A 27,076-nucleotide genomic window follows, 5' to 3' on the forward strand; every position below is an offset into this window, starting at 1 on the left:
CGGGAGCTGAGATGTCCGAATAATGGCCGGACATCTCAGTTTCCTGCAGGCCAACGGGAACCACGCCGCCGGGGCTCAGGACCTCTTCCTGCAGTCCATGGTGGAGTGGGCCGTTGACGTGGCGGTCATAGCGGAGCCGTACTATGTCCCTGCCCAACCTCATTGGGCGGGAGACACGGGCGGCTCCGTAGCGATCGTCACGCGGCCGGGCGCCGTGCCCCCCTCGCAGTCAAGGCGAGGGGCCACGGGTATGTGGCGGCGGTTCGGGGGGAGATTGCCATAGTCGGGGTATATTTCTCTCCGAACCGCGACCTGCCGGCCTTTGAGAGATTTCTCGACTCTCTCGGGCCGGTGGTAGGGCAGTTAGCGCCTCTCCAGGTGGTTGTGATGGGGGACCTCAACGCCAAGTCCACGGCGTGGGGAAACCCCCTCACAACACCCAGAGGAAGGGAGCTGGAGGAATGGGCGCTAACTGCCGGACTGTCCCTACTGAACACGGGGACAGTTCAGACGTGCGTGCGACGGTCGGGAGGTTCAGTGGTGGACGTCTCGTTCGCCACTCCGAACATCGCACGCAGAGTGGAGGGGTGGAGGGTTGAGGCAGGAGTGGAGACGCTTTCGGACCACCGCTACATACGGTTCGAAGTGTCTGCCACTCCTGCCGGTCGCCGGAGTCCAGCGTCGAGTTCCTCGTCGTCCCGGGAGAGAAGTCGGTTTCCGCGTTGGGCCCTATCAAGGCTCAACCGGGAACTGGCTGAGGAAGCGGCCGTTGTCGGCCGCTGGAGTCTCCCGGGGAGTGCGGAGTTGGGGGTGGACGAGGGGGCTAGTTGCTTTGGGGACGTACTCCATAACGTCTGCAGAGCGGCGATGCCCCCCGTTGGACGTCCACCCCCGCGGGGTGCGGTATACTGGTGGTCGGACCACATTTCCGACCTCCGGGTCGCCTGCAACGGGGCCAGGAGGGCATACACCCGCAGCAGGCGACGCCGACCCCAGGACGAGGAGCGTGATGGCCGGCTGTACAGGGTCTACGTGGCGAAAAAGTTGATCCTGCAGCAGGCCATCTGTCGAGCCAAGGAGGCAGCCTGGCTGGAGCTGGTGGAGGGGCTCGATCGAGACCCCTGGGGCCGACCGTACAAGCGGGCGCGGAACAAAATCTGCGCCCAGTCGGCCCCCATCACGGAGGTGCTCCAGCCGGCTGTTCTGAGAGGGATCGTCGGGGAACTCTTCCCCGATGCCCCGGCGGGATTCACTCCCCCCAGAATGGCTCGGCAGACGCTGGAAGAGGGCGACCGCGTTCCGCCCACCGTCACGGAGTCTGAAATGGAGGCGATTTTGGCTCGCCTCCAGAGTAAGAAGAGCGCACCGGGTCCGGACGGGGTGCACGGGAGGGTTCTGGCTCTCTCCCTGGTGCACCTCGGAGGAGCCCTCAGGGAGCTGTTCGACCTCTGTCTGTGGTCCGAGCAGTTCCCGAGGGCCTGGAAGGAAGGCCGGCTATGCCTACTTCCGAAAGGCAGCCGGCCTCCGGACTCGGCTTCTGCGGTGCGACCGGTGGTTGTGCTGAACGAGGCGGGGAAGGCTTTTGAGAAGATTATAGCCACCCGTCTCGTTCGGCACCTGGAGGAAGGATCGGGACCGGGACTTTCAGAGTCCCAGTTCGGGTTTCGAGCCCACCGGTCGACCGTTGATGCCCTCAAACGCCTGAGGGCAGTGACGGAAGAGGCGGAACGCAGAGGAGAGGTAGTGTTGGCGGTGTCGCTGGACATCGCCAACGCCTTCAACAGCCTCCCACACAGCGTGATACAGGCGGCACTCGTATACTTCGGAGTGCCCCTGTATCTGAAGAGGCTGTTAGGCAGCTACCTCTCCCAGAGGAGGGTGGCAGTCGAGAACCGGAGGGGGTCCATAGAGTGGTGGACAGTCGACAACGGCGTTCCACAGGGTTCGGTATTGGGACCTGTCCTGTGGAACGTCGGGTATGACTGGGTCCTGCGGAGCCGCCTCCTCCCCGGGATGGGTGTTATATGCTACGCTGATGACACCCTCGTCTTATCCCGGGGACGGAGCTACAAGGAGGCGGCGCGGCTGGCCGAGGTCGGAACTGAGCTCGTGGTCAGCCGCATAGAGAGGTTGGGGCTTCGGGTCAGAATCGACAAGACCGAAGCCCTCCTCTTTCGCGGGACTGGGCGGAAAGGACCCCCGCCGGGTGCCACCCTCCTCATAGGAGGAGGGAGGGTCAGGGTGAGCCTTACCATGAAATATCTAGGGCTCACCCTTGACGGAGGGTGGACCTTCGTGCCCCATTTCAGAGAGTTGGGGCCGAAGGTCAGGAGGACGGCAGGTGCGCTGGGGAAATTCCTCCCGAACCTCGGAGGTCCCAGCGCAGCTTGCAGACGGCTATACTCTGGGGTCTGTCGGAGTATAGCCACGTACGGTGCTCCCGTTTGGGCTGATCGCCCGATGAGCCGCGGGGTCAAGGCCCTTCTGCGCTCGGCGCAAAGGGCGCCCGCGGTGAGGGTGGTTAGGGGGTACCGTACGGTCTCCTGGGCCGCAGCGACGGCTCTTGCCGGCGATCCGCCTTGGGATCTTGTGGCGTGGGTTCTCGCCGAGGTGTTCTCTTACGTCTCGGGTAGGAGGGCTCTCGGAGACAACCCTTCGACAGAGGAGATCCGGGCGGTTCGCCGGCAGGGGGAGTCGCGCCTTATGCGGGAGTGGGGGGAGGACCTGGCGGGCCAGCCGTACGGTAAACGTACAACGGCTGCGCTCCGGCCGGTCCTAGAGCGTTGGATGATGCGGAAACGCAAGCCCCTCACTTTCCGTCTGACGCAGGTTTTCACCGGGCACGGCTGCTTCGGTGACTACTTGTGTCGGGTGGCCAGGAGAGAGCCGGAAGGAGGCTGCCATGAGTGCGGCGCTGCGGTGGACTCAGCCCAGCACACCCTCGAGGTGTGCCCGAGATGGGCTGCGCAGCGCCAAGACCTTGTGGCGGCACTCGGCGGAGTGGGCTTGTCGCTTTCGAGTGTCGCAGAGAAGATACTCGAGAGTGACAGGTCCTGGATGGCGGTGTCCTCCTTCTGTGAGACGGTCATGTCCACGAAGGAGGCATCTGAGCGGGAACGGGAGGTTGCGGCTGATGCACCCTCCCTCCGCAGACGACGGGGGGGGGCGCGCCGGAGGCGATATTCGCAACGCCTCCAATAGCGCCCCTGCACTCCGGGCTGGGGTCGGGCTGGTAACCCGGCTCCTGTGAAAGCCCGGCGTCGTCGGGGCGATCCTAATTGCCGGGATCGCCCCCTTTCTCCGAGGGAGTAAGTCCGGTCTTTGCCAGGACCGGCCAGTCGCTGGTGTGCCCTGTCGCTGACAGATCCGGGGTGCACCAACATAGCGGCCGATGGCTTTCGCAGTGGTTTTAGTGAGTAGGGACCTGCCCAGGTCGAGTCTCACACATCCTCTCCGGCCCCACCAAGGCCGGTGAGACGGCTCGTAAAAAGAGTTTCCCTGCGTCATCAAAAAAAAAAGTTAGTGATACATCTTAAAATATGTCAACGATAACATTTACGTATAGGTTTAAGTTTTGAATAAATCGGTTTTGTTGCTCTGATAATAATGACATTATCGACTGTTATTTGAACCATTGATAAGGTTTTGTTTAAAATAATGTGAATACGGTTCAAACTAAAAAAAATATATGTAAGTTGTAGCTGTCGTGCACTGCAGTTAGTTGGTTATGCATCTCAATAAAACTGGCGTATCGAAACTTTCACTCAATCTAAAAGACCAGAAAAGACTCGTTTTATATATATAAAGGATTCAGAATACTTTGAAAATGTTAATAATTACAATGAATGAAATGAAATGACTTTGAGAAAGTGAATTCCTGATATTGAGAAGAGTTTTGCTCACATCCAATGACATGTCCATGCCTAGCAACGATTAGCATTAAGTAAAACAAAAATGTAAAAAGGTTTGTTTAAATAGTTTACAACCTTATTGATTAAAAATTGAATAAGTACTCTATATTTAAAATGCATACGATTATAATAGAGTTAAGACTTGATATTTAATAACTCTTATGACAAATGAACATGAATTAAATAATAATATAACAAAAAAATTTAATGCTTCAGAAAGTATAGGCCAATTAAAATTACTAATAAAATCTTAATGATATTCTCGAAATACAGTTAAAAATGTGAAAGTAGGTAAAGCAGATGAAATTAATTCTTTATATGAAATTTTGTGTACGTTTATTTTATTTCTGTTTCAAATGGTAAAACTTTAAAAATAGTGTTTTTTTTTGTTTAAAATTTATTGTTTCATTCAAAGATACACTGGCATTGGTTGTGGATGTTTTAACCCGGCTCCTGTGAAAGCCCGGCATCGTCGGGGCGGTCCTAATTGCCGGGATCGCCCCCTTTCTCCGAGGGAGTAAGTCTGGTCTTTGCCAGGACCGGCCAGTCGCTGGTGTGCTCTGTCGCTGACAGATCCGGGGTGCACTAACATAGCGGCCGATGGCTGTCGCAGTGGTTTTAGTGAGTAGGGACCTGCCCAGGTCGAGTCTCACACATCCTCTCCGGCCCCACCAAGGCCGGTGAGACGGCTCGTAAAAAGAGTTTCCCTGCGTCATCAAAAAAAAAAAATGGTTGTGGATGTTTGTACCAAACTATTGCCGCCCGTCTCTTGCTGACGTAATCAACTAACCAAATAAGCGTCATTTTATATGATGTTATCCACACAGATAAACAACACGCTATTTTAAAATATGTCAAAATATTTCTGACTGCTTGTCATTTTAATGTCACGCCAGATTTCAAATTACATTTAAATATAAAAAATAATATAATCTACACAATAAAATATACCTTTATAAAACCGAGTAAACAAAGCATTGTAATTTATACTTTTTTACATTTACAAGTTAGAATACAAAGAGTCATATTTCTAGTTTGAAAGGAAGGAATTATTAAACACCAACTATCTAGTTTGATACATATTATGTAGTTATTAATCAAGAAAAACAAAAAAGAGATCAATCGAGATATTGTTGGATTATTTTTTTACTCAGGAATAATTTGATTTTATATTTTACTTTTAACAATCTGTCGTATGGCAAGATTAGATGCAAGGACAATCCCGCATAGCCATTTTAACTACAATCACTCTATGAAAAGGAAGTGGGCCATTTAGAACCTATTTTAAGATATTCTAACCAACAGCTACCCGTTTATGACTCATCTTTAAGGTCTAGAAGCAACGAGTATCCTATTAAATCTGTCTACAGTTACTAAGAATAGGTAGATATTTCTCGACTCTCGTAGAATCATTGTTATTCACAGTTAGTTGAAAGAGCTCAACTTAATGAAAAAGTTTTCGCTTTATAAAGATTTGTCATTTTAAATGTTCCTTTTATTTCTTAGAGTTCTTCCGTAGCTGTATTTAATAAATATATATATTAATAAACTGATGGTCAATGAATTGTACTTCAAAAATTTTGATTTTCGTTTTACCTTCATTCTAAATGGGCATAATATATTCTGCCAATGACACGTAGAATGGGATTAAGACGCGAAGGATAGGTCAATTATTGTACGTGAAAATAATACGTACTAAATAATTGAATAAAAATAATAACACATTTTAAATAGGCGTTTCTTTAATCTCTTATTTGATATATATTTTAATAGCAATGTGCTTTCAAATTATTTTGCTAGAAATTTTTACTTTATCTATAAATATCTTAATCACACTGCAGGTGAAGCTTTTTACTGATTGTAGGCTTCTAAAATGTAAATTTTCGGTAATTTTCAAAAATAAATTATAAAAATCTTAATAATTATAACTGAGCTTAATAATGGTCAAACAATAAACTCTACTCTATAACATTGCTAATGTTTTAAGTGTATTGGTTAATGGTTATCTAGATAAGAGAGAAAGTAGCCGTCGGATATTAAAATTCTAACTGATATTTCAGGATAATGTCCTTTGTAAAGGGTCTACCATCTTAGAAACATATTTTTCTTAATGTCTCGTTGTGTTGCAGGATGTTCTCATAATATACAGAACTAATTAGGTAGTTTATGTGGCAGATCACATGAGCATTGTAGCTACGATATCCGAATACGAACTTTTAAGTCACGATTTATTGTTATAAATATAGTCCGGCCGCTCAGAGATTGTGTTTCTGATAAATTCATATTTAAAATATGTTTTGGAATTATTTATTGCAGTAGACATTTTATTTAATTATGAGACGAAACCTCTTAGCATTCAATGAATTCATCGCGTTGCAGGGAGAGGAGAGGAGAGGAATTTTTTTTCAATGTCTATATATTTAATTGTATTGGTAAAATAATAAAAAAAATACTGAGTTTAAAAAGGTCAGAGGACACCTCTCAACATTTCATGGATTCAGCGTGCGGGTGCCGGGTCGTTGCAGGGAGAGGAGCTTCAACAGTGCCTTGGACCTGCGACCCAGGTGTAGGTTTTAGGGGCCCCTATCTAACGAACGTTAAACAGTCACCTCCACCGTTCAAGCTCCTCTCTCTACCTAACCAAATTTGAAAAGAACCTACTAGGGCTGTCTTCGAAGTACGTTCCTAGAATGAATTGATATTAGTTCTGGACAGGCCCAGGTCTTTTAGTAGGTTGTAGAGAGATTTTGCCGCTATACCTTTCGCTCCCACTGCTACCGCGTACAAATCCACGACAAATCAATTTCGAGTGAGTTCGTTTGTGAGCTCGTAATAATTTTTGACCTTGATGGCATGGTCTTTGGCGATGTTGGTTTCCCAAGGAACCGTAAACTGTATTGTCACAACGTGTTTAAAAATTCGCGAATACATATATATGTTTGGTCTAGAGGGCGACGCACAAATATCCTCTGGGATTTTGTATTGTTTCTTATACGTATCCATCATTATAGTCTCATCCGAAGCCGCTTTAAGGATAGAGTAAGGCTTGACGTTTGGTTTTGTAGCCTTAGTGCATTCTCTCATAAAATTTACTGTTTTTGTTAACCTGCTTGTTTATGGTTATTTTCCGTTGCGCTCTGGCTACCGAAAGACTAACCGCTTCACGTATGATTTCCAGAACCCTATCGTGACGACGCGAGTATTGACCGCTATCCAGGAGTACCTTACATCCCACCAGCAAATGGTTAGCAGTTCCAACTGCCTTTCCACAGATATAGCAAGTATTTTCGGTACCTTTACCCCATCTTTGATCTTACTAAATTACTCTGATCTGGGAGAGTCATTTGGAACGCATTGAGATAAAATTTTAGCAATGCTGGTGACCAATCATGAATTAAGGTGAGCCATTTTAGTGCTAATGTAATGCAAAAATCTCCTATGTCGAACCGCTCGTTCTGCATCTCTAAACTCATTGCCTGGATCTTATATTTATCATTCTCGTCTTGCCGAATAAAAGACTTTAATATATCCCTTTCTTGGGCCTTCTTACTTGATCCTACTTTGTTACTTTGTGCTTCTATCATAAACTACTTATGGAATTGAAGTTGTGACCCTAGCTCTCGGGCATCTTTGTCTTTTGGAAGCAATGTAACGACGTCATCATGGGATTTTCCCAGGATATATCTCTTGGAAACTCTTAGGTGTTTATAGAGCTCCGATGGCCTTTTTAGACTCATCCCAAAAATAAGGCGATCCCTGAATAAAGGTGATGAAGCAGCCCTTAGCGCGAGCCCGAGCCACAACTTCAACATCTTTATGACGCCTGCATCTCATTTTTGACAAAAGGGTTTTATTAAAATCATAGACGAGGAAAGGTCAATTTAAACGTGAAGTTTGGTAATTGTCATAGATCCAAATTTTTTTGACGTTACTGCTCTGTTGACTATCTACCTTGTTAAGATCGTTTAAAAAGCTATCTACTATTCCTTCTAAAGATGGAGTATGATCTACATTATCAATTTTACGACGACGAAATTTAAAGGAGCATTTTCCCCATTTTTGTTGTGTTTTAGGCATCCATAAATTCCGGGTAAAAACCGTTTCTGGTGATTTAGCCTAAAATACTCGTTGCGAAGCATGAATCGCGTCATTCTCATTTGTAGAACGGAGAAAAAGATTTTCGATATAATATTTGTTAAGGCTATCTGTCTAGTATCTTTCAGATCAATAACTCGATCTTTTTTGGGAATGAGAACAAAAATTATGTTATAGTATATTTTGTATTTTTATACGAATTATTTATATATAAAACACAATGATAGAAACTGTACTTTATTTATTGTTTAATATTACAAAAACATTCGAAATAATTGCTTCATAATGTCACTACTTAAAGACTTGATATACACTTAAATAAACCCATTATGACGTAAATTGACTTTAAAAACCTATAATTATTTTAAACTTGCTATTTATTTATTTATTGTTGAAAAAATTATTATTTTTTCAATTATTACATTTTTAATATTATCCTCGTTTACACGGTAAATAAAAAAAGTTCAAAATTTTGTTGAAAGTTGCGCTAGTTCAAACTTTTAAAATTACAACATCCAATCGATCTCGACCTGTCAGAAACGGAACTTTGAAGTTTGAGTGGCCGCAGTATGCTGTATGTCAAATGACAAACAATAAAAAGATATTGTTATCAGTTATTTAAAACAACTTTAACTGAGGTTTTTTGTTTCAAAAATTTATATTTTAAAAAAGATACGTTTTTTAAGTTTCGGTATCTTAAAGTTCAATAACGTATGAAGTTTTCCAATCATTATTAAAATGAATACAATCGTTAATAATTGTCAGAATATTCTGCAAAATTTGCTTCCTGCATCTGCTTTATCAGACGTAAACTGTTTTGTATTCTATGATAATCATCCTATGGACCAGAGACCGTTAGACATTACTATCTGCTCGAAATGTGAAGTACGAGAATATTTCCAACGAGAATTGATATCTTCGATACAAATTTTTAATGCTTCCGATATAAGAATAGTTAGGAATGCTAAATGTCAATTATTTTATCTAGTTTCATGCCCTAATGAAATTTTTATACTATCATCAAGTCAAGGCAAAATGGGTGTATACAAACACATCCCACATGTTAAATCTTTCACAATGGAAGATTGTTCTTGCACAGGGAAAGAAACTCTCAAAATTATCCAGGAACATGATGCCATACCTCTGATTTTGGATGATAATTTTAATATTATTGAACACCAATTTGCTATGACCAAACCTGGAACGGATACTGAACATATGTTGTCTTTAAACTGTAAATTGAATACCAAATTAACTGAAGCAATGTTTATAACAAAATGTAATGAAAAAACTTTGGATGAGTATATCAAAATAAGACAATTAGCTTCATTTTCTTTATACCAAAAGGCATGTAATCAAGGTTATTCTGCCATAAACCTCAGTTTAGAAAGGGTAAGTTAAACTCCATTGTCAATAGTATGATTGTATTATGTGTGTATCCTGTGTATTTAAATGTCTAATTTGTTAACAATAAATTTGAAATAGTCTTAATTACAGGTATCCAGTGCACTGAAGGTTGAGACTAAAGATCCCATTGTAAAATTATGTAATAAAAAAATTCTAGTAATTTTAAAAATATGCAACAAAAATCCAGAGTAAGTTTTTCTATTTCATGTAGTTAGTGTATACAAAAAATTATATATGAATCTATAATTTACTAATGATTTAAAATAAAAATATAAATTAAAATTATTCAACCAACTAAATTTATATGTATAAATCTATAATCTATATATGATAATTAAGTCCATATATAATTAGTACTAGTCTAAATTGTCTTGTTCCAAAAATTCATTTAAGCTATAGCCGAGACAATTCTTTGCTTCTATGTGTTTTAAAGAAAAATTACTGTAAATAGAAATATTATTCATTTTATAAGTCTATAAATAGATACATTTTTAAATACTTTTTGAAATTTAAGGTCATTGGAAAATGTTGTAGTATTACTTCAAGGAACTAATTTACCTTCAATAGATTATACCACAATACTATTGAAAGAAACTTCTGATGCACCACATTTGAAGAAAATTGATTCTCAGATAGACAGTAACTCGGAGGTAATAGTTATAGCAGTTGTTGACTTAGACGAACTTAAATATAATGTTTCAAGTAGATTGGATTTTGATGTTGTTGTATCATATAAAAGGAATGACGAAATTTACTTGCTGCCATTTAAAAGTGTTTCAATATCAGCCATGGACACTATGGGGACAGATTTTGATATTTTAGCCTGTAATGAAGGTATGTTCTATATTTGAATACAATTAATTCCTTGCAAAGTTCTAGTACATCTGTATTGCATCTGCAAAAGCTTATTTTTAATCTGTACATTTATTTGCTCTTATACAAAAATGGACTGATTTAAATAGATATAACTTTGTATATAACTAGTCCTAAAAGATTTATATACAATTTTTTTGTCCCAATAATTCTACTCAATTAGATACAAATTTATCTAAGATATAGATAGAGATTTAATTTTATTTGTTATATAGTCATAATTTAGACAGACAATAGATACAGTAATTCTATATTTCATTATACTTGTAACTGAATATATTTTGTATATATCTGTTAGATATATTGAAAAAACTAATCATTTCAGATTACAAATCCATAGTGTTAGCTGTAATTGCAACATCTCAAAAATTTGATTTAAAATTAAGACACGTTAAGAGTAATAACGAAGCGAGTGTTGATCCTTCAAACATATTCCTGAATTACTTAAAAATGAGATCAATATCTAATATTGAGAATGTTGCCCTTCATAATGAATCACCCTTCCATATATTACATGGTGTGATGGTAGTTTACAACACCAGCATCATTCAAGATCACACCATAGACATTCAGGTGTATACGAGGTATTTATATAGTCATAAACAAGCAATATATCTTAGTTATTTTAATTATCAATTAAAATTATTATATGAAAATTAATTTAAAACTAACAGTTGAATTTCACTACAACAGTTTTTCTTGGATCTTCATTAACTATTGTATAATAATGAAAAATATATACTTATTCTATTAAAAATTTGAAACTTATATGGAATAATAACTAATTTTTTTCTTCAGACAACCATCACAAGTGCTGGCATTAATCCATTATATGTATCAGAAAGTACCGCACAGAATAATTGTAACCACATCTAGGTTACAACTTAAGCCAATTGTAGATGAATATAATTTAAATGATTTTAAAGAAGAAACAGACGCTATTAGATATGATTATCAAGATTATGCTATATCTATTGTGAAACAGATTGAAATAATACAGAAATATTTACATGAATGTTTGGAGAATATGAAAGAAAACGGTGATCAAACCCAGAATAAAGTTGACATTACGGCACAAGGATTACATGAATATAACAAATTTAGAGAGGAATTATTAAAAATATTACAATCGCAGAAAAATATCAAACAAGTGAAAGAAAATGAGCTCCAAATTCCCATGTCGGAATAATGTCTTTGGAAAAAGATGAATTAATATTGAAATATTCATCAGTGTAATTTAAATTTACATAAAAGAATTGAAGTAATTTTACATGTATTTAAGGAGGATAGATATTATATTTTTATTACCTATATGTTTAAGAAAGCGACTATTTTTATAGATATGATGCATAGTTACCAAAAGAAATATTTTATAATAAAAGTGAAAAATGTTGTGTCTTATTTGATATGAAAATACTGGTTGAATTGTACAGGGTTAAAAATGAAGTTGAATAAATTTGTAATACTTTTTTTTATTCTAACATCATGGTTCTAGAATATATTCTTAATATTATTTTAACCAACTCAAAAACGAAATAAAATAATTTAGTATTAAAATAAATATAATGTATTTTTATAAATAAATACTGTTTGTAAAGAGAGCATTTATAGAAACATGTTAACGAATACCTAAAATTATAAAAAAATTGAGCATTATAATTTCAAAGACAACATAACCTATTATTACCTTATAAATTATAGATTTTCACTAATTTAAACATACGAATAAATTTAACTAAAAATATAAATATCAATACCCGAATATTCCTTCTATTAGCACCATTCATCAGCAATAACTATAAAAAACTTATTTTTTATTAATAAGTTATCCTAATTGACATATAAATAACCCACAACCTTGCCCTTCAATGTTGGAAAAAACCAAGAATTTAACTTATCATTTTACTGACATACCATAGTTGTAACTATTTTGGCGGGAAAAAGTTCAATCAAACAAAATCTTAAATTTTTGTTATAAATATGTATCATCAAATTTATTCTACCTTTTAATTAAAGTCACAAAACACCTGTGCCTTAGATTTATTGTTTTTTATTTGCTTAGACCATGATAACGTGGCATTTGGTTATTCCCAACATTTCACAATGAAAATAATATTTCGCTCTGCGAACAACAGAGAGCAATCTCTCCGGAGCAATCTATGTATTTGTCAGGTACTAGGAAGCTTTAATATGCCGCCTGACTCCACAACTTCATATATATACATATTTTAAATTACTTAAAATACTTATTTTATTCATATTATCATAAAGTTGTCTATAATTTTTATTTACATAACTAAAAATATAACCTCCAATTAAGTTATTTTACATTAGATAACTTTGTCATATAATAAATTATATTGATTTTATTGCACGAAGCCATTCTTATGATACTATACAATACACAATCATATTAAAACGGAAATTAGAAATATAATATTTAGTAAATATAATTGCATTTCATGCACTATTACAGATTATTATTAATATAAAATTCTTAAGGCTAATTACACTATTATTGCATTGCACGACCGGCCATTATGTCATAAATTTACACACGATAATATTATAATAATATATTCTATAAAATTCTTATTATTTAATAAATACGCAAGAGGTATTTTACTTGACTACTGATATCTACGGAATAATATTTTATTCTATTTAACATTTTTTATTCATTATTTACATCATTATTAACTATAACTTTGCGTTTGCTGTCCCTTGTGGTTTTAATTGTGTTTTTGATGCTCTCCTCATTTTTACGTAATCTAGGACAATTACCAAAATATACGGAATGTGTTTCAACACTTTCTGCACCTGATTCACTTCTAGCTTCGTCTTCTGTTTCGTCACTGTCACTACAACTGTCAATTTTCGCTATTACTATTTTCCTTTGAAACTGTTTTGAACATGTTGAATCACTGCTGAGATATCCGGAATCTTCTATGTTGGAACCTTTTCTGCGACGTAATTTTGTTCTATTACTCTCGGCTTTTTGTCCTTTAATGAATGTGTTTGTATTTACAACGCTGCTACAACTGCTTGATGCTCTCCTACAGTTACGACCACTTTCTGATCTTTGATCATTTTCGCACAATTTTATACTATTCATATCATCGGTTTCTGCAATTTTTAATGAGCTACAAGATATTGAATTACGCGGAAATATTTGTCGTTTTTCAGTGATGGTTTGTGGTACCGGGCTTCCGTATGGAACCCTCTTTGGCGGGATTGTCGGCTTTTCGTATATAGGGGTGTCCTCAGTTGGCGGTAGAGGAGGCAAAATATCAGGTCGAGCCAAATTTTTCATTTGCTTTATAGACGGTGGCGTGGATTGTCGTTGCCGCTTCGAGTGTCTAAGCTCTAATGTTAATATTCTGCCTTCCTCAGAACTCCAACCTGCGTTATCATCCCATGTGTCATCAGTTGCAGTTTCAAGAGATTTTGAACCACTGTACAAAATAGGCGACAACTTAGTTCGATCAAAGCCATGCTCGTGGTCATTTCTTAAACTGTTAAATTTGTTACTATTCTCTTTTTGTCCGTTATTTTTACAGAAAGTTTCGCTGCTTCCTAGTTTAATTTTTTTGTCTCTTTTTTCGGAATTGTCACAGTCGGTTAGGAAGTCTTGTCGATCTAATTGAATACTCTCTACACTTTCTTTATGTTTAAGATGCTTACGGTCCAAAGTGTCTGGTTCAAAGCCATCCGACTCGTGAATTTTGATATAATTTTCAGGGGGATCTTTTAATTCTATGGTTAAACATCCAGGTTTTGCTACAGAATTGTTAAATTGAATCAATTTTCTGTTACCCATCGAAGACTCCGAACCACTAGGTGAAGTAGGCGCACTACCAAAATTGTAATTATTATTAACGTATACTTCGCTTACTAAACTGTAACTATTACTAGGCTTAACCGTAATGTCTATCGTTTCTTCGATATTGTCAGTTTTCTTAACGTCTATAGTCTCATAGTGATTCTCTTCTATGCCAATATGTGCTTCGGGCGACGGAGTATTACTGTTACCACTAGAGGGCGTCTTGTAAACAGCGTTTCTCATAGTTAGTTCTTCTTCTAACGGCAGAGCAGTACTTAAACTCGGAGAAGCTTGAGATGACGGTACTTCAAGATAATCAAGGGTCGTAGTTTTGTTCCTCTTATGAGACGACCTCTCAAGACTATCAGTTTCATATTCGTTTCCAGAAGGACTATCTGAATTGCTTTTTTCTGGCGCATTTCTAGAACATCTCTCCTCATCTGAACTGCTGGTATTATATAGAGATTTTGAAAAATGATCAAGTGCTATAGCCTCGTTGACCATGTCGGGTAAACCACTTTTATTTTTCAATGTCTGCATGTTTTGTCTCGAGACTTCTCTTTCATTTTGTACGTCAAACGCTCTTTCGTTTAATTCTATATTTTTTAATTCATTTATACGAGACATAGTTAGGTAGTTGTTATTTTCAGTGGTTTCGCTATTAAATTCTGGTAAAGGTATATTATAGTTTCTTAATGATGGCTCAGATCTCACAGAACGGGATGTGGATCTGTGTGACGTGAGGTTGTCTGTTGAGTGCGTCACATGGGAGAAGCTATTTTGTTTTTGTAATTTACATTGGCTTCCCTCGCTCGGTAAGGCATGCAGTGAATGCGTTAAATTGTTTGGAGCGTCACTATCGTTGAAGAAAAGTGAGTTTTTGACATTTGGGATGTTTTCGAGCCACTTCCGAATACTGTTTTGTTTCTCTCCTTTCTCGTTGAAGCAATTAGTGCATGATTTTGTAACGTTTTGTTTAACAAGATTTTGAATATCATTGCTTACATTGTTTTTACATCCTGGGCAACCCATACAATTTGTTGATCTTTTCCTGCTATTTTCTCTTTTCAAACTAACAAGGCTGCCACTACGTTGGCTCCCCACGCCGTGGTACATATCTATGCTGTTTGCGTTTGAAGGATATGTTTCTTCTTCTGGTATTTCGTTTAGCACTGGATGAAAACGTTTTGCTGCCATCTTTTGCTTAGCGATTGATATTACTTCTCGAATTTTTGAGAGAAACTCAATAGCTGCAGGAGGGGGATCCTGGAACAATTTATTAATTCTGTTATTTTTATTTTAGAATTAGAATAATTAATTTTTGCATAGCTAATTGATAAGGTTTATTAAGGTACTAACAGCCATTAGTTGTGGTTCAAAGTATGCTGGGTTGAAGTAAAGTTTCCGGCGTGTGGTTCCAACCGGTCGCGTTATTTCTCTATCATCTATAGTTTCTACAATGCTGACATGTTCGTCTGGTAATCTTTCAATACTCTCTTCTCTGTGATGATCTACATTATCACATTTCAAGTCTATATGTCTGTGTATCACTGCTGATGTTAGTTGATTCTGAAAATTTATATTTAATTACATTAATTGGGAATTTCGATTCAACAGTGTTATATCTAGTTTTGTTTATAAAAATATTTATATTTCTTACATGGCAGGAATTATCATCCTTGCGCAAAGTGTCCGCAAAATCATCTGAATCAGAGAGATCACTAGGAAACGTTTTGTTATCAAACTGCCGTCCTACACTCAATAGTGGATTTTTTTTGACAACACCGTCATCTTGACCCATAACATTTGGCAGGGATTGTATACGTTCATTGTTTATCCTTATTATATCACGTTCCGTTATAGTCAAGCCATCCTTTTTCAGTCCTTTAAGTTTTCTTAAGCCGTTCTCTTTTGCCGTTGCATTCCTTTTCTTTTTAATGTGTAGATATAAAAATACAGATGCTACATAAATTAAACCTAAAAGCAAGGAACTGATACCAATGGCTATATATTCTGATACAGTTAAACCAGTCGCTGTCGAGCCTTCTGATGTCTGTACGTTTGGTGCAAACTGAACTTCGGTTATATCTGTAACAAAGGCAAAAATAAAATATACACGCTAAAATAAAAGTAACAGTTTCGGATTTACTACGCGCAGGTTACGGGCAGACCATTCTCATTTCGCCTGCCCGTGATCACGGTTGCTGCAAAATAAGCAAAAATAATTAAGAACGGGTAGTAAATCCGAAATATTAGTTATATTTTAATGAATAGTCGCCAAATTCTTAAATTAAATATACGCTGTCCCTTGTTTATGATTTAAATAAATAGTTTCTCATTTCTAATAGCGATGTTATATAGCGCTTCATTTGAAAATAAGCAAAATGACATTCTTTCGTATGACTCAATATGCTCAACAAGTCATGTAAAAGAATGGTTCACGAAGATAGCGTCGGATGCAGTACAGTAATCCCTCCTATAACACGGTACTCTTATAACGCGTTTTCATATAACGCTATTTCATGTCCCCCATATAACACGGGGATTCCCAAATGTTCTTGGTTTGATTTTAATAAAACTCATATATTTCGTTCATAACATAGGTTTTCCTTAATATTCGATTTAAACCCTCTTTAACAAGAACAGTTAAACGTGAATCATTTGTATATAACACGTTATACGAGGTCATACGAGCGCGTTTTACGAGAATTTTCGTACAACGCGTTTTCCTATAACGCGGAACAAATATACCGTGTAATAGGGGGGATTACTGTATATGTACGTAAAGCTGGATCATAGCTCACTATTGGAATGTCGAGGCGGTGTTCCCTGGACTCTGAATGCAACGCATGGCGTGAATACTCCACGAAGGTCGAGCGGCGAAGACGCTGCGGCGGATATATCACGACACAGCAGCCTGACCACCATCATACGACCTGACATGCGCTTGCGCACTTCGTCCTCCCCACTCCACTGAAATTTACATCATGTATATGATTCGACTTTTTGCTGGTATATTTTCGTTAGACGTGGATATGGCCATCTTTTAAAAGAATTTGCAATAACAAAAACGGGTTGAATGCGCGAATATACGAATTATTTTTTTAAGTTCGACGTATTGCTATTACCTGAAGAAATGTTCTGCCTTCATCACGGAATAAATTAAACGGAACATCAGCGTCGAGTGTATTCCTAAGATCGAGGAATCCCTTTCGTGTTAAAAACTGTGCTCCCGAAACTGCGCATATTGGAGTCTTGACATCTATATAAGATGAAAAGTAATTTAGTCATGATGACTATTGTTACATCCAACATTACACTTGCATATGGTATGGTATGTTAATATATGGTATTTAAAATAAAAACATAAACTTACTTTGAAAAGTAATTTCTCTGGATGGATGGATTATTTGACCCTTCAATGGGAGATAAACGAAGGGTATCCTCTGCGTGCCAAGACCAGTGCCGAAAGTTGCGAGGGAGCATTCTGGATATAATTACAATTGTCTAAATATTTTGAAATTACTTCATTACGTCTTTACTGTAAAACGTATGATTTTTTTTATGTTCTAACATAAATGATAAGACGTCAAAGATTTTCTATAATTTAGTCAAGAAAATCTTATTTATTACATAGTTTCTTATTTATTACATATGTTTCGATTTAACGTGAACCGCTTTCCATGTTACCGAAACTTTACCAACAGTCATCGTGATATGACATTAAATTCAAATAAAAACTTTAAAATTTGTGAACATTAATTTTATTAGACATTAAAAACGATAAAATCAGATACCTTTCAAATGTTCTAGAAAAAATATGTTACAAAATGTTTGCTTTAAATGATCTTACTAAAATTAAGAAATGAAAATATTTATGTGTATCTGTATCCCTTTTGTGTGTTTGCTACTTAAACTATTAAACTGACTTTTAAAACTATTATATTGAGGTTGCTTTTAAATTGTACTCTTATAAAAAGTTTGTTCTGTCAAACTAAATGAAGATAGTTCCTACTTTCTCATTTATAGCTTCGTACATAATTATTTAAAGATTGTTCTTATTAATTTGTTGGTAAAAATACGATTTATATAACAATTACTGATTCCGTAAGATTAAAACAATTTTCCAGAACAGTTGAACAGTCATTTAAGTATAGACTGTATGTATATATATATATAAATACCTTATAATAAAAAAAATCAAAGATAACGTAGGGATGAGGAAGGCTGCCAACATTGAGGCGAATCAAACCTATATATTTTTAGGACGAAACTTTCTTAGAAAGAAAAAAGAAAACAAACAAAAAAATATGTACACAATAATAATACAAAAATTAATAATAATCTTGTTCTATATTTCGAAGATATATGAAGGAAGTTCTGACTTATTTAATTTGATTATGCTAACTAGTGATAATTATTAAATTTGTGTACATTAAACACTTCTGTAACCGCTAAACAAAGTTGTGGACAAAAACTAGTGTTATCTGTTGAAAATATAAATATAAGCAAATCGATATTTATCTTAAGTCAGTGTATTGATATCAAAAGAGAAAGCTTTAGGCAAATAAATATATCGTTTCTCAAATCCTTTCTAAATAACATATTCTAATGGGGCTTAATAAAATTAAATCTTTAAATATTGTCAGCACTAACCATCCAGTCATTATATATTTTAAGAGATATCTAGAAATGACTCAGCTCCTAATATAATATCAGCGTCTTAGAACTATAAAGTGCGGTACTTATTTACCATTTGAGTTTATCGGCTTAAAATCAATGGTTACTAGAAAATTATACATCGAAATTCTAGAAACATCCATAATAAATGAACTGACTGACATTTTAAACAGTTTTCATACTTTAATAGTTCTATTGATACATTTATTCGACGCTAATAATCTTAAAATGACTCCGCATGTGAGACGCCAAAGAAAACATCTGATGCAAATCTACGGAACGGAACATGACTTGCCAGATTCAGCTGACATTCGTGAAAGGCAGAACACTAACAAATATGTATTCAACAATCGTAAACAAATTATTAAAACACTTCTCAAACTTGACTATATCTTTTTTTTTTTTAAATAATATTTCGCTAAACTTCTATGTAATAGGACACAACTTTAAAGTTAAGGAACAACTCAAAGAAAAAACAAATTAAAAAACAATATGAATCGTTACATTCACTTAGCTTAGAGAAATATCAATACGACATACTTGTAGAGGAGAATTTCTAGGATTTAATACGTTAGGAGTATAAAAATTGCGTAAAAAATAATAACGTGAGGCCTTATAAAGCCACACATAGCAAACAACGTCGCCACAATTAACGGTTATCAAAAATTGAGCTATGCGTGTTAAACGCTATCTCATTGCGTTAATTAAGCAAATGGTGTATTTTTTTTAACAAATATTTATCATTTCGCCGATAGCCGAATTATTTCTCATATCTATTTAACTCTGATAAGGAATTTAATTAAAACATACACGCCGCTGTTTCAATAAACTAACCTGATACAGTTATACGTCGCGTGTTGATAATTTATATACATTATAAATTCTATAACTTTAGATTTAGTATTTCCATATATTCGGTAACATTGTTTTTTGAATTTTTTAAAATATTTTTCTAACGTAATTATTTTATGAAATATGTATTCTGTTATGAAAAAAACATCACACATAAACGTTTAAAAAAAAGACTTTAACGATACAAATTTTATTTCACAAAAATCATTTTATATTCTCATTTCTTATTGGCTATGGCTGAATTAGGTAGCCATTGATAGGACAATATTCATAAACGTAAGCAAAGTGATGATTTGTAAATGAGGTCAATGACTTCAGTATTGTAACTAGCAGGTACCTGGTAGGTCGTCAACACACAATTCCCTGTCCTCTCTGAACAGGGGAGCTCGTTGGGGACACGCGCAGGAGCACTCGAGGTCTTCTACGCCTTTTCCAGCTCCGTGCTCCGCGCATCTTGCAGCACCACATTCACCATCTTAAATATAATTACGGGTGTAAAATTTTTACTAAATATTTGTACTTGATAAATATTCTATAGTCCTTAAAGCGAAATACTCACAAATTTCAATAAGTATTTGTTTAAGCGTAACATAAAAATGATTAGAACATCTAAATGAATTAATTGACTTTGCCAAACAACAAAATGCTCTTTAAACATGTGTGACGATAAATAAATGAAAATTTAGAAACTGGTAATTCCCCGGGCTTAAGGAACTGGTAATTCTGATTATTTTTATAATATCAACTTGTGGTAGAGATACGGTTATAATCCTCAAACAGACATGAAATAATATAAGTCATAATTAATTAATGTTAAAATTATTCATTTACGTAATAAACGAGTTCTGAATTACGTAAAGGCTAAGATGATACAAACATTTATACCTGTTATATTATAAGCAAAATATAAGAAAATACAACAGCTTTATATCAGATTTTATTTTCAATATTAAGGATGAGAGAGAGTTGAGAGGAGAGAGACTTTAAAGTTTATCTCATTTTAATAAACGAAGTATTCATAATGTGCACTAGTGATATCGAATGTTTAATGAGAGATTTAAATATTGTCTACAACTACTGTAGTTATGTTTGTCTTAATCGAATGGCGGTTATTTGCAATTTCTCAATGTCATTGTATTTAAACATTACATACAGAGAAAGTTCTTGATTAAAAAAGGACTCAATTTTTAAATATCCACAAAGTTTTTTTTTAAATAATCTAGCGAAGTGAAAGATTTTCTTATGAACAATTAAAAATATATGCTCTGATCCTTTCTCTGTATATACTTTAATATCTGTTTCCTTACCGTGAGATTTAAACGCAAACTACATACAAAGTCTCCAGGTTTCCAAACATAGCTTTGATGGTAACACATGAAATATTTATGACCGAAACTGTAGAAAAGTTTGTAGTTTTGGCAAAGGTATTGAATTTAACTGGTCGGCTTTAATTTTTTTTATATACAACTTCATTAACATTATAATATTGTAAACCATACGTCGTTGGCTCTAATGCTTAACTCTCTAACACATGTGACGTAAACTTATGCAATTCAATTGTATTATTAAATACATCATAAAAGGCAGAATATAAATTAAAAATGTTAAATATGCAATTTGAATTGCAAAATTGTTATGTTCGTAGGTTATGCGAACATTAACATTTTTATTCATAGCTTAAGGTAGATGAATTAATAAAACCGAGTTACATGATCTGAATTAAGTAATTTATAATAATATTTTCAACTAGTGATATAGTTCGTTAAAATCACTTAAAGATAAAAGCCGACTTATATAAGAAATAGGCAAAAGATCAGCACAGATTAAAAAAATAAAAAAAATACTATCACATCGACCAAAACTATTTATTTCACGGCAAACTGTCCTAGTAAACCTTGTTCTATAATATTGTACCTTCGTTATCTTTCAAAGATATTATCTTAATATAAATAAATTATTATAATTCATATTCTATTAAATGAATCAAGATTGTTTGTTGTTTAAATTGTCTGTACTCAATACTGTTAAGAGTTATAAAATCTGTTCATCCTAACAAGCATTCTAGAAGCATCCACATTTAAACCGGTTTTAATACAAACCAAGTATAGTGAAGACGTCTCCAGAATCCTTTCTCGTGAGGTCTCCGAGGCTCGTTGCGCCCGCGACTGCCACCAGCAACAGCAGCAGGGCCATGCTAGCCTGCAGCAGTACATCTCTGCAGCATTCTCAACCTTTGAAAAAATGAAGAACCTTACAATTATAATTCATAGTTTGAGTACCTAATCATTAGCGAGCGGAAACAAATATTATACGTATTTTTATATATATCCAAAGTTGCAAAGGTTTTTGTATGAAGAGCTTTTAAAAAAAATTCTTATGCTGTAAATGAAACTTATATTTTTGGATTATTGATGGTTTTCCTCGTCTGCAAGGGATCACGGTTGGTGTGAAGGAACCGAAACGTCGGGAGTTTGTAGTCCGAAAACATTAGTTTCATTTAAATGAATACTCGTGAAAGTCTTAAATATCATTATTCTTATGCCGTGTTTTAATTATATAGAGCTTTAATACAAAAATACATTTCATTAATCAGATTTTTGCATGTTATGAAATGTACTTATTGAAAGATGCTTAAATTGTTCCAATAATGTAATGTGAACCAAAGTTTAATTTATTTATTTTTCAGTTAAATTTTATTGTTATTCTAAAAACAACAAGATAAATTGCCAATGTATTAGATATTATTTTTATTAAAAATACTCAAATTAAGATTGTTTATGTAGTAGGTCTTAAAAAAACGGAAACATTATAATATCATATAGATAATACGATACAAACAAGATATCTGATTTAAATGTTACATAGCACCATTTGTCACGAAAAAAGAATCTCTACTGTCGCACTTTGAAGAGCATACTAAAGTTGAATCATATTAAATCGGAAAAAAATGCATGAATTCATAAACAGTTTTATTAATAAATAATAAGAAATTTCAAGATTTTTTTTCTCTCAGATATCAAATATCCAATGATCTAATCGACTATACGGATTTCGTGTAACAAATTGTCAATAGTTCACACAAAGAATTCATATTTGCTTCGTCTGGGTATGTGTGTGTCACAACAGACAATTTGGAATTGAGTTTTTTATCTATTTCATGTTGACTTTCGCTTCCAATACATATTCAGTCATGTATTTACTTAAAGAATTTGCAATGTTACGAGTAAATTTTTTATGAGCAAGCTAACTACCAAAGCAAAAATCTTATATTCGGTATAATCTAACGGTCCTCTTTGGTTTTACCGAAAACAGTCACACATGAAAATAAATTTATCTTCTAGGAAATCCAAGTTTCATATTTGCTTAAAATTTATACTACATGAAATAACTATTAACTTGTATATGAAAGATTCTCTGAAAAACATAATAATAAATGAGTTTACGAGACAGTCGACGCTGAGAATGCTTTGGCCATTTTTCATTTACTTTTCTCTCCTTTACAAAAAGTGATAGCAAATAAACCTATCCCGTATACCCAGCACACAAATACAATATCCCCTTTTATCGTAAACTTCAAAATAAATAGCTAGAGATTACAACAATATTAATAACGAATAGTATATATATATATATATATATACTATTCGTTTTAGGTTTTAATGGATTTAATTTAAAATATTTTCAAAAATTTGGGTTAAAACAAGTTTTAAACAGGTTTTTTTTTAAAGTCAAGACTTTAAAAGTAAAAAAAAACATGTCTTAAGAAATAAAGTATTGGAATGATAAAAACTTTTCATATCTTATATACGTCCCACACGTAAGGATCATAATTAATCCACACGTAATTCAGGCGAGGCACTGCGACGGAATTGATGTTTAAAATCCGTAAATAGTAATTTGTACGAGCTTGTAATTAATTTAAACCACAACAGTTATGTTTCTCGTTTGTGTACAAAAATTTAAAATGCAGTCTAATTTGAGACAAAAATAGAATGAAATTAACCGCTAACATGGAGAAAATATTAAACAGATAGGAACATTGGTCATAAGTTTGACTTCTTTCAGACGTTTTTTGTACATTTGTAATTACTAAGTCGAATTTATAGTACTGTGGTCTCGGTACTCGGAAGAAAATAATGTTCCTTTAATTAAACCTATAAATAAATTAAAGTAATTTAATTAAAACATTGTCTTATCTTTTATCTTTTGAATAATTAATGTCACTGTCTAATATTTTAAAAACAGAACTGTCTGTCACACCTTGACATGTCAAAGAAGCAAATAAGTTTATTGCTAATAAATTATATATATTCCATTGTCCATTGTTTAAGATGCCTTTTGCGTGTTCTTAAACAAATAGCAAATATCATCCTAAACAAAATTCATCTGCGAAGCCTCGTTAAATATAAAAAAAACAATTTTCGTACTCGGTACTATAATTCATTAATAGAGACTCTTAACTATCCAACGTAACATACAAAATAATAAAATTACAGCAATGACATCTGAATGTAGAAGAAGTATGAAATGAGTTCCGATAAAATAATAGCCCAGTGAAAGCTCGCACGGTATTGCAAAAATTCATTGTGTTTTGTTCGATTTCACTTAGTTCACATTATTACTTGGCCAAGATAACCTTAGAAAATTGATGAGAAAACGTAGGCTTAGTTTACAATATAATGCATTGTCGATAAACAAAAAGTTATTTAATAAGCATCCGGATGGCGGTTTTAAGTTACACACATCAAATACTATTTATACACAGTTATTATAGATCGAATATGACGCGACGAATTGTGACAATATTTAGCTAATTTTGTATATATTTTAGTTTATAATATCGACGTTTTGATCGATGAAATTTTGTCTTTAAAAATATATACGTTTTTATAATAACATTATTTATATTCTAAAATCTTTCGAACCTGCATCTATTGAGGTTAAATCAAATTATTTTGCTCATTAATTAAAACAATACCGGTACTTTCATTGAGTAATTATTAAAAAAATATAGTCTAATATCAAAACGCCTTTGGCTGTTTACAGTCACGAAGCAACAGATCATTTATGTCCCACAATAAAATATTATTACACCATATTGTAATTCGTTATTCCCATGTCAGACGGCACGCGTCCACTACTGTTGACACTACCAAAATCTGTTTCCATGTTCAAGCGTTGGTAGTGTTTGCTCCCACGAACAAACAAGCCTCTAAAATGGACGCGGTTTAAGATATTATTGAAGTGACAATGTTTCACGGCGTTATGACATTGACGCAGTCACTCAGCGGTGGTCGGACCCCCCAGGGCCCGGGTTTCGATGATAAACAGACAATCACTTATCAAAATCTATTTATTAGATTTGAGAATAATGTTGATGTATTGTGATATATTGTAGCCAGTTTCGCACGGCTTGTTTTCCTTGTTTATCAGCTTTTGTGACGCGGGAAAGAGTATCAATACGGTTTTCACAGTCTCCGAAGGGTTATACGTATGGGCCATTGTTACCAAGCAGACAGCGACGGAGGTAACAAAGACCACAGAGTTTTCATTTAAGTTTTTACTGCTTGTCGTTGCCGAGTATTGCCTTCACAGAGAAGCGGCAATTTGTGGCCCAAAGTGCATAGGGCCAGATTATTAGCAATAGATACATATAAACTAAAGAATTAATTTAGAAAAGACGGTTACGTTAATAGAAAAGCATTGTAACGTAGATTTATGTTTGTAGGGCTTAGTTACTTTCAAGAAATAACGAGAGTCGGTTAGGTAAGGATCTCGTTGTATCTGAAGTTGTTAAACCTAGTAATAATTATACATTTTAAATGTTTAAATATGCGGAACCCGCTTTTAGTTCCGTTTGTGAATAACTTTGAATATTTTAGTGAAATTCTATGAAGAGTGCTTTTTAAACAAAACCATTAGTTGGACGAACATATTAGTTAAGTTACGACATATATAATTGTTAACTAATATTTATCTCATCTTTAAATAACTAAAAATTATTTTCTTAACGTAATGCACGCGGCTTTGCTTATGATAATTAAAAGCCATCTAAATCTGCACACTCCATGTTAACAGACACCTTCTCATTCATTAAAGTTGATTGACATTGCGATAAATATGTTCGGAATATTGAAAATATATAGTAATGATCGAAAGTTCTCCCTGGAATTCCATATCTACTGTTCTAACACGATTTATATGAAATGTCTGCTTTGTTTAATAGACCACGTATTTCAATTTCATTACAGATGTAGAACAAGAACAAGTTAATGTCAGTGTTCAGAGAGCCATTAGGTATTATTCCAGGAACCGCGGCTACCAGATGGATTGATGTCAATGATAATAATTGATGCATAGCTACCGTTTGAGGCACGGTACTACGATTATTTTAAGTAGCTCCTCAATATCTGATTCAGAAATTGATTATCGAAATACCTAACCGTCTTGCAATTCGTTCGAATTATACAAGGAAAATTAATTTAAATTTAATAGATCCGTTTATTTTAGATCTCCATTTCACGGATTAATTTTTATTTAGAACGTTTACAACGTTCCTTATTTGTAATTATTCGACTTTGTTTTTAAGCTTATTGTATTTATAGAATTTGAAATCGGAATACCGGAATATATACAACCTATTCGGATTGTCAAAAATTAATAGATTAATATATTATACATGCAAATCTCTATATTAGAACTCATTAGTGCCACAAAAATTAAAAAAAAAAATAGCTGCTATATAAACGTCAGGAGAATATCTACTTCACCATAGATTATATAATTTTATGTGTCTGTTTGATGTATTATGATTATCATTAAAAATACCAGTAGCTAAAATATAAAGTGTACCGTAAGGAATGTTATACGGAAACGTACCTTTAAATATATTATACTATGATCTATTTTCGTGTAAGCATAAATAACAGTCCAGCAACGGTGATTGACGCAGACTGACTAGTTAATTGTTAGCTATTATTTACATTAAATACGACTTCTTTGTACTTATGAAGATGAATGATTAGTGGTTTAAGGATTTCTACTTCGAACACTTCATACCCTGAGGATACATAATACGGTGTCATTTGAAACGGGCGTGTATTTGTCATGATTCTTACTAGTATTTAACGGGAATATATATATATATATATATATATATATATTCGTTCTACTCACTAGTTCCCATTACTTATTAAGTAATTTCGTTATTGTGTTTACCAATATGATTAATAATATTTAGAATATCTGCTCTACCAACTTTTGATTTCTTGATGGAGAGCCAGTTTCCCAGACAGGGCTGGGTAAATTTGTATAGTAGCTCTCTGTTTTATTAGAGCTCCCTTACTCATAAAATATGCCAAACAATTCAGTTTGTTCTAAGATTTGATGTTGGAAAATAATAACATGGTACATTCAAGAGAGGAATGGATAGTTA

At 35.5% G+C, this 27,076-nt stretch overlaps 2 protein-coding genes across 2 annotated transcripts in view; one reads left to right on the forward strand and one right to left on the reverse strand.

Moving 5' to 3' along the window:
• Positions 1–8,579: 8,579 nt before the first annotated feature.
• On the forward strand, positions 8,580–11,767 carry LOC116772128 (uncharacterized). The gene is made up of 5 exons (XM_032664177.2): positions 8,580–9,398; positions 9,504–9,601; positions 9,928–10,247; positions 10,612–10,870; positions 11,085–11,767. Exons 1-5 carry the CDS (start codon positions 8,745–8,747, stop codon positions 11,473–11,475), a joined length of 1,722 nt encoding a protein of 573 aa, XP_032520068.2. The 5' UTR covers positions 8,580–8,744; the 3' UTR covers positions 11,476–11,767.
• A 113-nt stretch (positions 11,768–11,880) lies between these two features.
• The window catches only part of LOC116771830 (uncharacterized), a 44,352-nt gene continuing 29,156 nt past the window's right edge, over positions 11,881–27,076 (reverse strand). The window contains exons 3-10 of the mRNA XM_032663809.2: positions 21,741–21,872; positions 19,979–20,116; positions 17,486–17,596; positions 17,238–17,371; positions 16,914–17,082; positions 15,770–16,197; positions 15,469–15,678; positions 11,881–15,375 (exon numbers count right to left, since the gene is read on the reverse strand). Of these exons, the coding sequence (XP_032519700.2) occupies positions 12,961–15,375; positions 15,469–15,678; positions 15,770–16,197; positions 16,914–17,082; positions 17,238–17,371; positions 17,486–17,596; positions 19,979–20,116; positions 21,741–21,834 (3,699 nt within the window). The 5' untranslated portion in view covers positions 21,835–21,872 and the 3' untranslated portion in view covers positions 11,881–12,960. The remainder of the gene's footprint in view (positions 15,376–15,468; positions 15,679–15,769; positions 16,198–16,913; positions 17,083–17,237; positions 17,372–17,485; positions 17,597–19,978; positions 20,117–21,740; positions 21,873–27,076) is intronic.

This window comes from Danaus plexippus, assembly GCF_018135715.1.
Source record: "Danaus plexippus chromosome 16 unlocalized genomic scaffold, MEX_DaPlex mxdp_23, whole genome shotgun sequence".
Lineage (NCBI taxonomy): Eukaryota > Metazoa > Arthropoda > Insecta > Lepidoptera > Nymphalidae > Danaus > Danaus plexippus.